Raw genomic sequence first — 16,640 nt, 5'->3', positions numbered from 1 at the left:
ACAATTGATGATGACATTTTTGACTTTTATTAGAAATTGATTTTATGTTAATTTCTTCCAGGCAACACAATAAAGGATTACTGGCATTATCTCAAAACGGTAACGGAAATATAAGAAACTCACCGAATATCAATGCTGGTCCAATAAACATACCAACATCTCCAATGTCTCATCAAAAATACTCGTGGTCTCAACAGGGTCCAGCATCACCGTCAAAATTACCACGCCACTCACCGCGTCCGTCCACATCGTCAGCTCCGTACCCTTCACCGACCTACATGCATCAGCACCATTATAACAGTCCAAATGGTCACCACCAGTCCATACAGCATTCTCATCTCCACCAACAACATCCACAAAGCGTCACATCAAATAGCGTCCATCATTCACCAACGTCGACGCAGTCATCGATAGCTACTCTATCTCACAGTGCTCCCGCCGCCTCAACTCTCTCATTAGCTGGCCATACACCCACCATGCATCTGGCGCCACATCATCCGCAACCGCATCATCACACGGTTCCAACGCAATCACATCATCATCAGCAAATCCACCAACCACATCACCACCAACAGCCACCTCAGCAACAAGTGGTGGGGTCAAGTAGCGGTCAACATCACCAACAATCACCTAAGGGTCGAACTCGCGGTGAGAATAAGAAATGCCGAAAAGTCTATGGTATGGATCACAGGGATCAATGGTGCACTCAATGCAAATGGAAGAAGGCATGCAGTCGTTTTGGTGACTGAAAGCGGCCCAAATCGTCAGGCGTTGTCGCATCAGGCAATGGCGTCGTGGCTCACAGTAGCAACAATAGCACTGCAACTATACGAAATGGAGGTCCTGCAGCAACGGCACCAACCGCTATCGCAACTGCATCAATCGTGACTACTGTTGCTCCAGTCCCAACATCCGTTATAGTTGAACGACCCTCAGCCTCATCAGCAACCCTGACGATCATCAATAACCAACACCATCAGCAGATGCATCAAAAATTTTAAAATCAAATTGATGTAAACATTTCTTGTTTGTGTAAATTAATTATATTTCGTCTATGTAAGTATGAAAATTTATGAATTTCTGTAACTTGTTCAGTTGAACGTATTTATTTCTTGTGGTGAAATACACAAATTTATGCAAACAAATAGCAAGAGATTGCCAATAAGGAATGGAACCGATTGTGGTGCAAAGAAGTAGGAGTGCATGCTTAAAATGCGGGAGAAAATCAATATCACTTTGTTGCAATCGCAGGCGCCAATTAATTACAAATATTTAGTAAAATCATGGCGAAAATATATTTTAAATATTTTGAAATCTATTTTACAAAATATTTGAAATCTATATTTTATGTATACAAGAGAAGAGAAGAGAAGAGAAGGACAAACACAAATAACAATTTTAAAAATGTGTAATAGATTTTTATTTTTGTTTATTATTATATTATTATTATTATTGTATGTTAAAACAGACCTGTTTTTTGTTGACTCTATTTAAGTGATATTTTATCAATTTATTTTTATTATTGCATATATATTATATTATATCTATTTTTGTGCATAGTATTTAAGCGTGATATATATACAAGAAACAAGAGAAAAGAGATACATCTAAGCTAAACGCAAGTGAAACCACTAAAACCCTTCGATACACAACAGTCGAAGAATGACAAAGATACAAGAAACAAGAACACAGATCATAAGAGCAAAGAAAACAACAACAAAAGTGAGAATAAAAGATGTAAAATCAATTTTTGTTGATGTTTCTAATAAACCTTAAAAATGTACAACCGATAAATCACATTATTAACGAAATAAAGTTTAAAAAAAATATTGCAAATACGAGATTTAGGAACGTCAAGTTATACATATATATTTTATTTAGTGTGTAAGTTCGATGCGCGAAAAATATATTATTTACAAAAGAGAATAATAAAATCAAGATTTCGAAAAGATTCATTAGATTAACGAAAAATAACTAAGATGAAAAAAAGAGAAAAAATGCGTTTAATTCATTTAAGAGATAAAGTAGGGTCGTAAGCAAGAAATTATGTTCAGATTTTAAGCGAGGCATATACATATATATATATAGAAGAGCAAACTGCAAAGCAATTTTTTAAAAATCATTCTTTCTGTCTTTAGAATTTAATAGTTTTTTCTCTGAAATTACGTTTTTTTGTAGGTTTTAGCTGTCTTTCGAGATCCAATTTATCTATTGTTGGTGTTTCTAACTATTTCAATCTTTATTTAGTTTTTTATCTTTTGAATCGGTGAAGAGTTTTTTTAACAGTATAAAGTGATCAATCGAAATATTGGGTACAAAATTTTCCTTCAAATTATCGTTGATTTCATCATTTCTATCGTGATATATTCTGGGGACTGCGAATTACAAGACTGTGACCTTATGAGATGAAAATATTGAATATTGCCAATTATTCGATGTCAGTGAGTATTAAAGTCATTTATTTGTTATGGAATATTTATATAGAGGCTATACATATTTTTTGAAATCAATTCCATTTCATAGAAATGAAAAAAGAACAGTACAATTTCCCATTTGTGGCCATTTAAAAAAAATTGTTGGTATAATTTTATGTCGTCACTTGTTATCTGAAATCCTAGTTCTAAAAGATTTTCGACAGAGCACTGCCAGCCAAAGCAGATCGAATCAATATTCGAAGGAGAAATAACCAACGTTTGGATTCACCAGGGCCTACAACTCGGGGGCTTTTGCAATGAAAGGGATACCTTTGCAAGACAGAAATCGTCCAAGCATCAAATCAAAAACTCTTGGTGATAGGACCTATTTTCTGCTCCGCCAGGCACTCATTTTTTGAGAATGCCCTGCAAAGTTATTTTATTTGAAGTCGATAACTCTTTCCCAGACAAATTCTTCCATTCAGATAAATCTCTTGAGCCCCTCGACGCTATCTAAAAGCCATGGACAATCTCTGTCTGCGTCGTGTCGGGATATTCTGGCCAAATACAATTTCAAACGAAGAGTTTGGCCGTCATACCTCCGGCCCGTAAACGTGTTGATTAAAATACGCAATTGGCAGTGGATAGGTCACACATTAAGAAAAGGTGACAACTCCTTTTCTGGTTAGGCCATGCTATGAGATTCATTATCCAAGGATGGCCCACAGAGTGAATCGACCCAGAAACACATAACGCATGACAGTGAAAAAGTGATGCAAATTTTTCGGGTCACGTTAAAAGGAGTCTAAGTAAATTTCATCGAACCGACAACGGAGGTGCGAAAGTGTGGCGGACACCCATTGCCCCATTTACGGTTCAATTCACAAGCCCATTCAAAATCTCAATACTAAAATATGGTCTAATATTGATAACAATCTCCAATAATAGTTCTGGACGGTTACCTCTTTTAATCGATCAACATCATGATCTTAATGGCAATAATATTTTGTTTTGTTATGATGAACTTGTTTTGTAAAATTCGGTGAATACTCGATCGGAATTTTCAAAAAGCCATGAACAGAACGATGTTTGTCATGCCATAAATTCCACTACTAAGGAAAGAAATGAAGGAACTGGACCGATTGGAGAGAAACCTTCTCCCACTGGTTTTGGTTCACGGATATTTTTCGAGGCTAAACACCTAATGTTTTATAAAGTAGACATTTTACGGTTTCGTTCGGGTCAAAGACCATTTATCAAACGCTGCCGGATGGATCCGCAAACCCGACACTGGGATGAGTCATTTTGAGGACGAAAACCGCCTGGTTCAGGCTTACATTGGCCGAAACAGAAATAATTTTTGTTTTGGAATTGAGGAAGTTCAATACCGGCTATCTACGACCCTCTCTGGTCTACTTTACATTCGCGCTCCTTTCTTTTTCCTCTTGAATATTGAGTATTATTGCGTAGTTCATACACTGTAGATGGGCAGCCCTACAGGACGGTTTGTAGTCAGACCGTGGTCGAGGCTTTGGACTCATTTTAAACAGTATTTGCTGTACCTAGTGCCGCCATTCAGCTCCAACACAAACTGCTCCAGATATTCTGCGTAGGACCTACCTTTCAAAGACGTTTAACATTTCTCTCCTCCGAAACGTACGCTACCATAGCATAACACTATCTAATTATTATTTTGTAACCGAGCAACTTTATCTTCCTAAGTAAATTTTAGGCTCCAGAATGGGGTGAATATTGACCAGCTGGATTTTTCCTTTTACCTTGTCAATTTCACATGGGTCTTTTGAAATTTCGTTGAATTGTCAACATATTCAAATATTTCAAACTGTATTCAACAATTGCAATATTCTAAGTGGTGTTATTCCTCCGATTGTGATGATAACTCTCATTTTGTTTTCTTTCATTCTAATTACAACTTCTTTCAGTGTCACATCAAGGCTTACCAGTGTTCCTTTAGCCATTAGGACCGGGAAAAGATGCCAATGTCATCAACATACACCATTATTTTTTGGAACTCAGATAGTATCGACAATCCTAGTATTAGCGAGGAGTTTCACGATTACAAGTTTGAGTTCTGAATTCGAAAACTTAGGATCGAGTACAATTTTCTGTCTTAAGTCTGTTCCGATTGGTAAATGGGACAGCCAGCATATAAACCCGCATTTGAACTATCGTCGGTCAGCGTCGTTTTTATTAGACGGTTTGGTTTCGCTTCATTGCCGAATAGTGGCATCATTTTTCGTAGTATAAGCTGGCTTGGAGTCCACACATATTTCGGAGATAGCTAAAGCGTAATAGTTGATGTGTTGCACAGCAAAAGCGACAGCCCATCGAGCCTTAGTCTCCAGAATATATCGCCTACAAAAATTTCAGTCTCTTAACCGCATCCTTCAATTGCCAAATCCTAACAGCGACCTGGTCCCATCTTTTCCGTGGCTTCTCTTGTGGTTGTGTGCCTCGAGCCGTAGTCTTCAGCATGCACTTGGATATTCTTGCGTTGTTCAGATGCTCCACATGACCCGCCGAATGGAGCTTGTAGTTTGATTAGAATGAATGCAGATGCTTCACAGATTTCGTACAACACCGCGTTGTATCTGGCTCTTTAGACTACACCCTCCCTTATCGCTCGGCTCATTTTCAGATGCCTTGTCATGGTCCAAATTTCACAGCCAAATAGTGAGACAGGTCTGATTATAATTCTGTATATGCAGAATTTGTTCTTCCGTTTTTTATTTTAGATTCGATAAGACCGAGTAAAAACTCTTACTTTACTAGACCGCTGCTGTCTCCTTTGCATCCTTTCTCCGGTGTGCTTCAAGATACATGAATATGGCAAGGTTCTCTCCTACCTTATTTTTTCTCGTGTTGGGGAAGATTATAAATTTTGGTCTCATTGACCAGCTACCTTGGCTTAAGGGATTGAACGTATCATGATGGTAATATCGTTCGTGAATGCTTCTAATTGGCCGAAAGAAGTGACGAACCTAGACCCGTCGAGAAGGCGGAATAGGAAAGGTTTCTTCGAGCGGCCGTGAATAAAGAATCTTTAAGCAAATTATATGGGTTCTGCGATTTCTTCGCTATGATGTTGATCAAGACCGACCGACCCCTCTATCGGACAGGACAAAGGCTATAGTAGTGTAAGCCCGTATCCACTTTATATCTAGTGATTGGAGCCCCAGAAAATTTCCAGAATTAGTCATACCACTCGTATTTATATCCCATTCGATCCTAATTCGTACCTTAGGGCGTCTTTGGCATTAGTGTCTCGCTTCCTGTTTTAAAGGTCAAAGTATCAATTGACATGATCACCTTGTCTTATTAGTGTTGCAGGTTACATTCGGCTGAGGAATGGCTCAACTCAGATGTTCACTGCAATATGGAAAGTCATCGTTTAATTAAGAGCTAGGATAGACTGTCTTGAAAAAGAATATGAGACATCTAATCCAATTCATGGCCAGTGTAATATTTTATGCAAGTTAAAGGTTTAGGGTAGGAAGTCTGAAGTTAGAATCTAACGTAATTTCATAAGGACTCTTCTTGAAATACTAAGGGAAAGCAGTGTGAAATACAAAAGAGATTTAGCTTAAATCTAAACAGTCTCAAATTGAAACGGTTGAACGCTTTCTCCATCAAAATTGAAACAAATATTTCTTTCGTTTTATGCCAAAATTTCCAGTTGATCACTATCGCATCACTTAAACTCTTCTCTGCATCCAAATGAAATTTTACTCCAAATTCATCACTGATATTTCTTACTTTTCAAACCATAGATGTTATTTGTTTTTTCGAAAAATCATCACATTTAGCACTCTTATTATCACCAAGGAAAAGAAAATTAATTTTTAGTAGGAACAAAAGCTACTCGAATGATTGAATCAGAATGAAAAATTAGAATCAGAGGAAACAGAGTGAAAGAGAAAATTAAAAGATGAAGAAAAGAAGAATTGGTCAAACGTGCGTGTGTTTCAAAAATCTGGGTAAAGCATGTTTCATCTTTTTGAATAATAAACTTGTGAATAAAGTTGAATTGATGATAATATGAAAGGTGTAAGTAAACACCTATTATACATATGTTAGGACATCAATTGATATATAGAATTTTATGCGCACATGCACACACAACCGTCTCGTGTTACTTGTTTGTACATAAAATGGAAAAATTAAATTCATCAATAATATTCACAGAAAAGCCACCTAAACTAAAAATCAATAGTAAAATTTAAATAAATGGAAGAAAGATGGTTTTAATATTCAATAGGTTGAAATTGTAATGAAAGTAGCATGAAATGATATATTTACAAATTTTAATAAAACTATATATTTTTGTAAATGAACACAGAATCAAAACTTCTAAAATAGAATGAAATAGTACACGAGTAAAATTCCAATCAATAAATAGAAGGAAGAACTGGAAGATGAACCACAATTTTTAGGCTCCATTGTACAAACTTTCCACTGATAGCGCAAAAAGAATTAAATAATGATTATGTTGATGATCACGTTAAAAAGAAGGTGAATATGAAAAATTTGTTTATGTTGTCAGCATATATTTACCGATGGAAATGAAAAGTAAAATATCAAAGCACTGCAGAAAATAGATAACAAAATACAAAACGTGTGTGTATGTGTGCCTGTACAGTTTAAGAAGGAGGAGAAATCATCAAAAAAACTAACTCACAGCGTGCTAACAGACGAATGTATAAGACAAGAGGTTTTAAGATTTAGGACATTTAGGCATATACAGTAAATGAGTTTACATAAGGTGAAAAGCTTACTGGTAATATCAAAAGAGAACATAAAAAGTGTACATAGGACACCAAATGGTTTGAGAGATACTAAAATAAACGAAAATTTATTATTAAAACACAATCTAAAATTCTCAAATATATAAATACAATTATAAATTATGCAATGCAGAGAAAAACCATAAAACATCAAAATGACCGTAACATTAATCAACGTTTTACACGTTAAGCATTTACTTCATAAAAAATTTTTAAAAATGCCATATTTTAAAGGAACCAATCCAGCAGGATTAAAACAAACAGAAGAACAACCCCAAGTGACGGGAAAGTGCACACATAAATGAAAATTAACATGCAAAATATACAACAAAATAGAATATTCATGAAATTCTGAAATTTAAACTAATTGCCACTATGAATAGTAAATAATATTACAGATGATGAAGGAGTGCTATTGAAAATATTATATATTCTCCAAAATTTATTCTGCTATTCGAAATAAATTCGGCTAATTGTTGATTGTTATTTCATATTTGTTCGCTTCTAACTTTCCTAGACACTCTTGTTTAGTGAAAATTATTATTTTTTTTTGAAAGAAACATGAAAGTCTTTTAGAACTATAAAAGATGAAGCAATGAAAACAAAGTGAGAGAAAACAAGAGGCACTTATCGAAATCCGGCACAATTGTATGCAAGACGTAGGTTTTAAGTATTGTATTTCAGAACCTAATAAGATGGCAGATGATTTGAAGGAGAAACTGGCACAGTTTGGATGAAACCTTTTTGAAATGATTTGTAAATTTTCATTTATATTGCTCTCTTCATTGAAGAGGTAATGAAATTTGCGAGAAAATATAAAATTGTTACTGTGCATTGTTTTCGATTTTCGGATCAGATGGAAGTGATTTAGGATTCATTAGATCATTGTAGTAATAGTGTTTGTCACCGGAAGACGTTTGAATGGTTCGATTGTTGGTTGGCCGAGAACATAAAATCAGTGGCATACATGTCCACTAACAGTTCATATTTCAAACGCGAATCGTATACATTTTCGGCTTTATCTTCTACAATTATATATGAAGTTAATTTAAATTTTCTAAACAATTACCATTTCCCAGAAACGTTGCAATTTGTTTCTAATAATATCTTAAATGGATCCTTAAATTATCTTAGAACGAAAATGGAACCAATGGTTATTTTCTAAATTCTTCCATATATTTCAAACCATAGAAATCGAAAGCATGCCACAAAATTAATTGAAAGAGAAACGGGGAAAAATCTTATCTTATTATAAAGGATATTGCACATCTCGAAAAGAAGATTTGGCCAGTTTTGAGGGAAAGAAAACAGAACAATCAGATTACGAGAAAAGTAAAAACATTTAAGGAAAAATACATAAATGTAAAATACAGCAAAAGCAGAAATCATGAACTTGTTGAATGCTCTTATAAGACGAAAACAAATAAATAAAATTATTTCTTTCTTATTTTCTCTTTTCAATTTTTACTTAAAACACAACGAAGTAAGAGTCGAAATTGAGATTAATTAAATGAAAAGTCGATTATTGTACGTGCTACATCCACATGTTTTACGGTACGTTATGGATTTTAATTATGAAATTTCCTAGAAATGAAAGAAGTTTTTTCTTCTCAATTAGTCTATTTAAAAATCCGCAATTTTTTTTTACTAATGGAAGATTTGTGCAATAAGTTCGGCATAGCGAAATTGTTTTTAATCTATAATATCCATTGTTGGAAGCAATGAGAGGGGGACGTATTTTAAAATAGAATAACGTTTTTGAGTGAGATGCAGAGACAGCAATGAATGATAAGGACAATTTTAAAATGTAATATATTTTTATTTCTTTCCAATAACGTCATTTGTGATCGCCTATTTAGTGTCTTTTTCTGATATTTAACACAATTTTAGCCCTTTTGCTGTTGTTATCAAATTATTTTGAAAGTTCAACTGTGATTATCTATGAAAGATTTTTGTTGTCATATTTAATAACGTTTAAGATGAAATTGTAGTTAATCTTTATTATTATTATATACAATTCATCTATGTTGCCAATGCTGTTTCTGCATGAGAGTTGTTAAAGCTATGAATCTAATCGTTTGATTATTGTAAAACACAAATGTTCGCTTTATATACCATCCTTCACTAATTCCAAGCGATTATTTGTGTTACAACGTAGCAGAAGTTCAAGACCGTGAGATCTCAGTGAGTAAAATTTAGAATGGAAATATATAGATAGATAAAGCAATTGTCCGACCGAAATTTGTTCACTTGTTATCAATGTCCTAAACTAAATGTTGCCTTTGATCAACTAGCTAAATGGTCTGTGTTACCACATGCATTTTTTAGCAAACTATTACACTCTATTCACAAATTTTATATCCATAACACCATAAACATGTTGGCAAATTTGTTCAGAGAAGAAGGAAACCTTATCTCTTAATGAAAAACACAAAAAATATGAAAAAAATAAAATCAAATAGTAATATTATAACCAACATGAAAAAGGCTGATCTACTTTTCGTATAATAAATGCGTTAAATAAATGTATAAATAAAAACAAACGAATAGGGGTATTTGATAAAAATCGAATGAGATGAATGAGAAACCCCAAAATCTATCGAGGTTTTTCCATCCCCTCTTATATATATACATATATATATATATATAACAACATCATATCAAGTAATTGAAAATGTAAATCTGTTTATTGTAGACATACCCAAGTGGAAATCGAAATAAAAAAAATAAACTCTAACGAAAAACATTAATTTTGAATTTGATTATATTGAATCATTAACTTCAACGCATTACAAATTGTGTTGTTGTAATATTCAAGTAATTGAAAGAGTGAATTAGACAATTGTTTTGTATAGAGAGTGCATTTCAACACCAAATGATTTATATTAAAAAATATTGCATTACAAAACGAAAAACTGTGAAAATTGCTATTTTTGTGGTAATTCGAAAACAATCGAATCTATCTTGAACACTTAGAAAAGCATTTTTCTACTTCATGCCGTGAGCATTTCAATCGGAAACAAAATACTAAAAGAACGACAAATTTGTGGGAAAAAAATTAAATCGAATTTTTAATATCATATTCCGAATTTTAACATCTCAAAATATTTATGTTGAATTATACAAATAAAAATAGTGATTTGAGTAAAAGATTAATAACTAAGAAGAAAAAACGAGAGGAAATCACTGCAATCGAAATTCTAATTACGACTAATTAGTGAAAGATATGAGCAACTACAAGATATATATTTAAAAATAAAAAAAAAAAATCACTGCCAAAAAACTTAAAGAGAATTGTTATATAATTTAATTTATGTTAAACAGCAAAATGAATATTCAAAACAATCCAATCGCACTCAATGCAAATCAGTGCAAGTTATATATGATTTTCCAAAATAAACAAAATAGACCGAGCATGCCATTATGCCGCCCTAATTACTCAGATCGATTGAAAAATAAAATTGTCATAATTTGGTTTTTATTTTCCTAAAAACACAAGAATACTAATTAAATTCATTGAAAAAAAAGTGAAATACAATCCAAAATGAGGGAGGAATTAAAATTAATTCGAATATAAATGCTATTCCCACTACATCTTTAAAAATAATATAAAGAAAACATTTACCTACATGTAAAAAAACGCGTAAATATTGTCTTATTCTAATATTTAGATGTAATATTAATTATATATATTGATATCGGCGTTATTAGAGACTTGTGTACGGAAATAAAGATTAAAAAAAGGCAAGAATATAAGAGAATAGAAGTGTTACAATGAAAACAAAGAATACCAATTGGCACAATCAAAATCAATAGCTTTTTAGAAATGATGAATACCTAACGTACATAGATGGTTAGCATGCAATGTATTGCATGTGGAGTGAAGTGATGTTCTAAAATCGAAGGCATGGATGCTTTTTCAATTCGTTTTTCCATGAAATGTACAAATTTGCCAAAATTTTTCGATGATATTTAGATGATATGAAATCCTTCCCGACAATCAGTTCAAATGAAAAAGTTTTATTCTTTCCATAAACTGCTGTGACCTAGTTGGTTGGGCGCCAGCCTCTCTCTGATGATATTGCAATTGAGGTGCATTCTCATTGACAATGAATTCGAATGTCCTATACTCGACTAACAGTCCAGCAGGAAAATCATGCATACCCTTCTGAAATTGAACAATCAGCCTAATTTTGACAAAGACTATCGGCAAGTCTTCTGAGGAAGCTTCGATGGCGAAGGAATCACACCTTCCTCCCGACAGGCCCGAATAAAAGTTGCAGGCCAAATCACGTTGTTATCTAGGGAGGAAGGACAAGCACTGTGCCACTGTTCCTCAATCAGTTCCCAATGCAGGATAATCGTAACAGATACTTCCAAGTATCTTTTTTAGAAATCCTTTCCGAATATGGACGTTTTTCGGTAGTTGAAATTTTATGATTCTAATCTATTTCAATTCAGTTCTCTTGTTGGTCTTATGTCCGGATCACTTGGTGGCTAGAAAACTAAGCTGTCGCAACGGAAGGTCACGAGTTAAACCTCACCGGTGGCAGAGAGCTTTGTATCCAAGCCTAAATGCCAGACTGCACTTTAGTCTCGATGATTATTCTACACAAGCAAATTTTCAGGTTTGGGTTATGTATTTCGTTGATCCCGAGTCTGATTTTATTCCTTGATGACTCTAACTTTTTGAAACATCTCTTTCGAATGTTGTACAAAGTATTGATCAATAACGTGGATTTTTTTGAGTAACATGCCTTTGAAGTGAGGGCAATATTGCTTAGAATAGATGCTTGGAAGCAGAGCATTTTTTTATATCAGAATGTTTCTCATCACTCCTACGCAACTCATCTGCATAATTGCAACGAAACATAATCTGAATATGATAAATGAAATCCTACTGTGTCAGCCACGCAAACTATAGAGCCCATGGGTTTGCTTTTACAGCTTTCTCCATTTCTTCTGCATTTTCTGACAAAAAATAACAACAGCAACAGAAATCAGGGGGTAAACTAACTGGGAAGAGGTAGTTTCGCTCAAAATAATACCAGGCAAGTTTATCAAACCCAAACCAGTACGGTTAGGAATGAAATTTGTTTATATCGCCTATAAGCAGTGGACCTACTCATTAAGGGTCCCTTAATAACGAGGTCAATCATGGTGCGCAAAATCTTAAGTCCTCTATCATCAACAGAATTACTCTGTTATGTACGAGCCACTGATTAATGAAACATCACGATCTCTTAGGAGAAAGGGAAACCCTTTTACTTAGGCTATGCAGCAAACTACACGTCACGCATTTTTCGACGACTTCAAAAGTAGCTCAACTTCAATTCGGGGCTCTGAAGCTTTTTCTTAATTTTGTGATTTAGTTCTGAAATTTAGACCGGCGTGTTTAGTGAATAAAGGCCTCATCATTACATTACCCTCTATTTAGGCTATGTACCCCACTATTCTCCGATCAAAACGAAAAGAAGAACAAAATATCTCTGAGTCACTTCATTCCCAAGTACCAGTCTATGTACGTCCTCTTACCAACCAACGAAATACATAAACATCATCGGATATGATGAAATATAACACTAAAATCCAGTCGCATCATCAAAAACTTCCTTTCTCCATTAAATAATATAATCTAAATGGTGCACATTTTTATATCCTTAAAAAAGTATTCTTCTCGGAATTAAAGAATATGAATAATAATCCCATGCAATAAATGATGTAAGCAGTAAAAGAGCGTTGATATTGAACATTTAATTTTATCGGATTCGATGTGAGAAAAACAAGTAAAAACTATTACCAAGACAAAATATTTTTCAATGGAAACGTCTTAATCGATAGAACGCTGAATTCTGAATTTTTGTTATGACTATGGGGCATAGAGCAAACGTGAAAGATATAAGTGGTCTGTAGTTTTACGATTAAACAATAGCTGATATTTTATGGGGCATCGGTGTGTACTGCGGTGGACCAAAACAATACAAAATTTTGAACTAAATCTAGAAGAGACAGAATTTTATATTTAAGCGAACAATATTCAGTTTTTTTTTTTGATTGTTGCTACAAATACGGAGACATCATTTTTCACACTGTGTATTGAGGTCAATTTGCTATTCCTTTTGTTCTCACCTACTTTACTGTTTTCATGTTTTCGGGCTTAAAAGCTTTGGCAAAATATTGTTTCTCTCGCAGCCTTCTTAACCCTCCCCCCTCTCCTGCTAAGTCTTTCCAATTTGTCAAATTAATTTCTGCTGAGAAGGTGGTTTCAGATGGATTACACATACCGTCACACTCCTGTTAATTCATTTTGTTGATGCATCGTTAAAAAATTAAAATAAATGCTAATCTTTGGTAGCAACAAATAGAAAAGAAGTAATAGCAGATTAGAGCAGTTGAATTAGATAAAATGAACCAAAATTAATATATTCTAAAGACTTACTGATGAAGCGGGTTTCAGAATAGAACAAATTTAAATTATAGCTAAATACTTTTCATTCGGCATACCACTCGAATATACAAAATGAAACCATAGCACACCGATAAATAAAAACCATGATTTCAATTTCTCGTGTTTGAACAATGCCCCTAAATATACACATTTCTGGGCCAGTATTGACAAAGCAAGCACAAAACTTGAGTACATTTAAAAGTCTGACAAAAAGTTACCATTATATATAAAAATAGTTACATTGAAGAGAAGGACTTAGAGAACACAGTTTGTACTATGCTTCATAAGTCCTTTAACAACAAACAATCCGTTCAGATATGTACGTTTCCACGCGTTATACGTCGTAATCTAAGTTTTAATTGGTGAAATTTAATAAAATAAAAACCTGACTGACACATTTTATACTTTAAAGTTAAATTTATAACGCGGAATAAATTTTAACAAAACAAATCGGAAAATTATTATGCGAAAAATATACAGTTTTTAAGACTAGAATTCGTGCTTAGATATAAATATGTCTTAAAAATTCTGATTAATTTTCATTAAAAAACCAAGAAGAACGGTCTATTCACATTTGAGGAAAATTTTGGAGTTTAACAAATCCATACATAATTTCCCAATAACATCAATAAATGAAAAAATAGAATTATTATTTCATTCAAACTGAATTCATATATAAAGGCTGCTACTTTGATTCTCAATTATTTTTATTCACGAATAAAGACATAGAAAATAATGAGAATATTTTCTTTTGCATACATTGAAGCGGTAAGGTTTGGCTTGTAGAAAGGTTAATGAAGTAAATAATAAAAAAAAAATGAAATGTCGCAAAGATAATAATAAGTAGTAGATCGTTTTGTTTATCAGAAGGTGACTCCTCTGAATGAATCTGTATCTCGCTTTAACGTACAACAAAAATCCTTTCTACTTCCCAACTTCAAACTGTATCCAACTATTAATGAAACATATTGCAAAATAAGATAAATGGATCAGGACCTATTTCTTACACCTTAAACCTTTGTATAAAAATCAAAAACCAACTCTGAAACTTTAATGTAAAACTGCAGCAGCACTTGTGCTTAACACAAGGGAAATAAAAATAGATACAAATAATATAAACTTTGTAAATGGATATAAAATGCAAAATACAGTTGAAGTGAGTGAACAAACCTGAACTATACATACATATATATATTTATCATATACATTATATGCATACAAATGGATCTCTTTAAACAATAAAATAATATAATATTTTATGAAATAAATTTTAAAGAAGAAAAATCAGAAAAGCCGTAAAATATACTAAAAATGTGAAATCAATAAAAAGGTACATTGATGAATACACTCTTTTGAATTATAAATGGATATCGGAAAGAAACAAATATGTAGTATATCTGTAAAACGGGCAGAAGAAAATAAACTGTAATAATATATTTTCAATAAAAACATATATATATAAATATCAGTCAAACTGTATACATGTGTTCCACAGCTTCAAAAGATACAAAAATGCAAGCAGAAAAGAAAAAAATTGTTAATTACGTGCAGACGAAAAAAGATACAAAAAAAAATCAATAAAAAACTACAAAACCAAATTCAAAAATTATATTCCAAAAAAAAATCAATAAAAAAAAGAGAAAAACTATGAACAGAAACATGTCTGAAGTTGCAACTGCTTGGATATGTGTAAGAATAATAATTACTATTACTATTATTATGATTATGATTGAAAAAATATATTACTAAGAAGTTAATATTTAATTAAAGCGAAGTAAGAAAAAATGAGAAAAAAAACGTAACACAAGATTGCAAACAATCATACAAACAATATTATTGTTTTTCCCCCCTTCTAACAAAACGTTGTCATTGGATTTAAGAAAAGAAAAAAATATATTATATTATGGATAGCGACAAAAAAATATGACTTTTATTTCAATAGAATGTATTTTTAGGAGAGAAGTTGACTTTAGGCAAATTACAGATCTTTTTAACAAGAGCTGGAAGGCTTAAGATCAGTAATCAATTGAATAAAAGTGGAAATATCACAACGGGCTTCGCAAGGCAACGATCAATCTAAGTTCGGAAGCCTCGGTATCTACATAAAAACATTATAACTTCGACTTCCGTTAGCAAAGTGTCGCACTTTTCATTTACTTGGACGCAAATTTCTGAATTTCTACGCTACTGAATGCTGTGAAGCGTGGACTCCAACGGATTAGAGAAGTCCATCGAACATAAAGTTTTCCGTCGAATACTTGGACCGGTAAAAGATGGAATTGGCTGGCGAATTAGATACAACCATGAGTTGTTGCAGCTCTATGATAACCCAGCAGCTTCGATGGTGGTAAATTGCAGTAGGCCGGTCACGTAGAATGAATGAACGACAAGGGTATTCAAAGGCTCACCCGAAGAACGCCGCCTAGTGGGAAAGCCACGCAAACGGTGGGAGGACTCAGTAGACGAGGGCAGTAAAAAACTGCCGAGATTTTCCAACTGGAGGAGGTCTATACTGAAGGCCAAGGGCTGATTTGGCCTGACCTACCATTGTCCGGGTAGCTGAGTGGTTAGAGCACAAGGCTGTCGTACGGAAGGTTGCGGTTCAAATCTCGCTGGCGACAGTGGGATTTGTATCGTGATTTGAAGTCGGATACCAGTCGACTCAGCTGTGAATGAGTACCTGAGTCAAATCAGGGTAATAATCTCGGGCGAGCGCAATGCTGACCACATTGCCTCCTACAGTATACTGTAGTGTACCGTTACGGTCTTGAATGAAGTGCTCTAACACACTTCAAGGCCCTGATCCAATATGGATTGTTGTGCCAATGATTATTATTATTATTATTATTACCATTGAAGAAAAAGAAAGAAACTGCCCCCAACTGAAGCGTTGTCAATTACGCCGTCCGCAGCACTCAGAACTATCGGAAAACTTGCCGCTCCACATATATATACTTGCAGGTGAAACCATAA

General features: G+C 33.6%; 1 protein-coding gene across 2 annotated transcripts in view; it reads left to right on the top strand.

Annotated features, from left to right (window-relative positions):
• LOC119660612 (zinc finger protein 704) overlaps positions 1-15,589 on the top strand; it is a 473,444-nt gene extending 457,855 nt beyond the window's left edge. For both annotated transcript variants that reach the window (XM_038069306.1, XM_038069305.1), the window contains exon 7: positions 62-15,589. In XM_038069306.1, the coding sequence (XP_037925234.1) occupies positions 62-749 (688 nt within the window). In that variant the 3' untranslated portion in view covers positions 750-15,589. The remainder of the gene's footprint in view (positions 1-61) is intronic.
• The last annotated feature ends 1,051 nt before the right edge of the window (positions 15,590-16,640 follow it).

Source organism: Hermetia illucens, chromosome 6 (genome assembly GCF_905115235.1).
Source record: "Hermetia illucens chromosome 6, iHerIll2.2.curated.20191125, whole genome shotgun sequence".
NCBI classification, from domain to species: Eukaryota; Metazoa; Arthropoda; class Insecta; order Diptera; family Stratiomyidae; genus Hermetia; species Hermetia illucens.
Note: the sequence above shows the minus strand (reverse complement) of the source record. Positions and strands in the feature narration are given on the sequence as shown.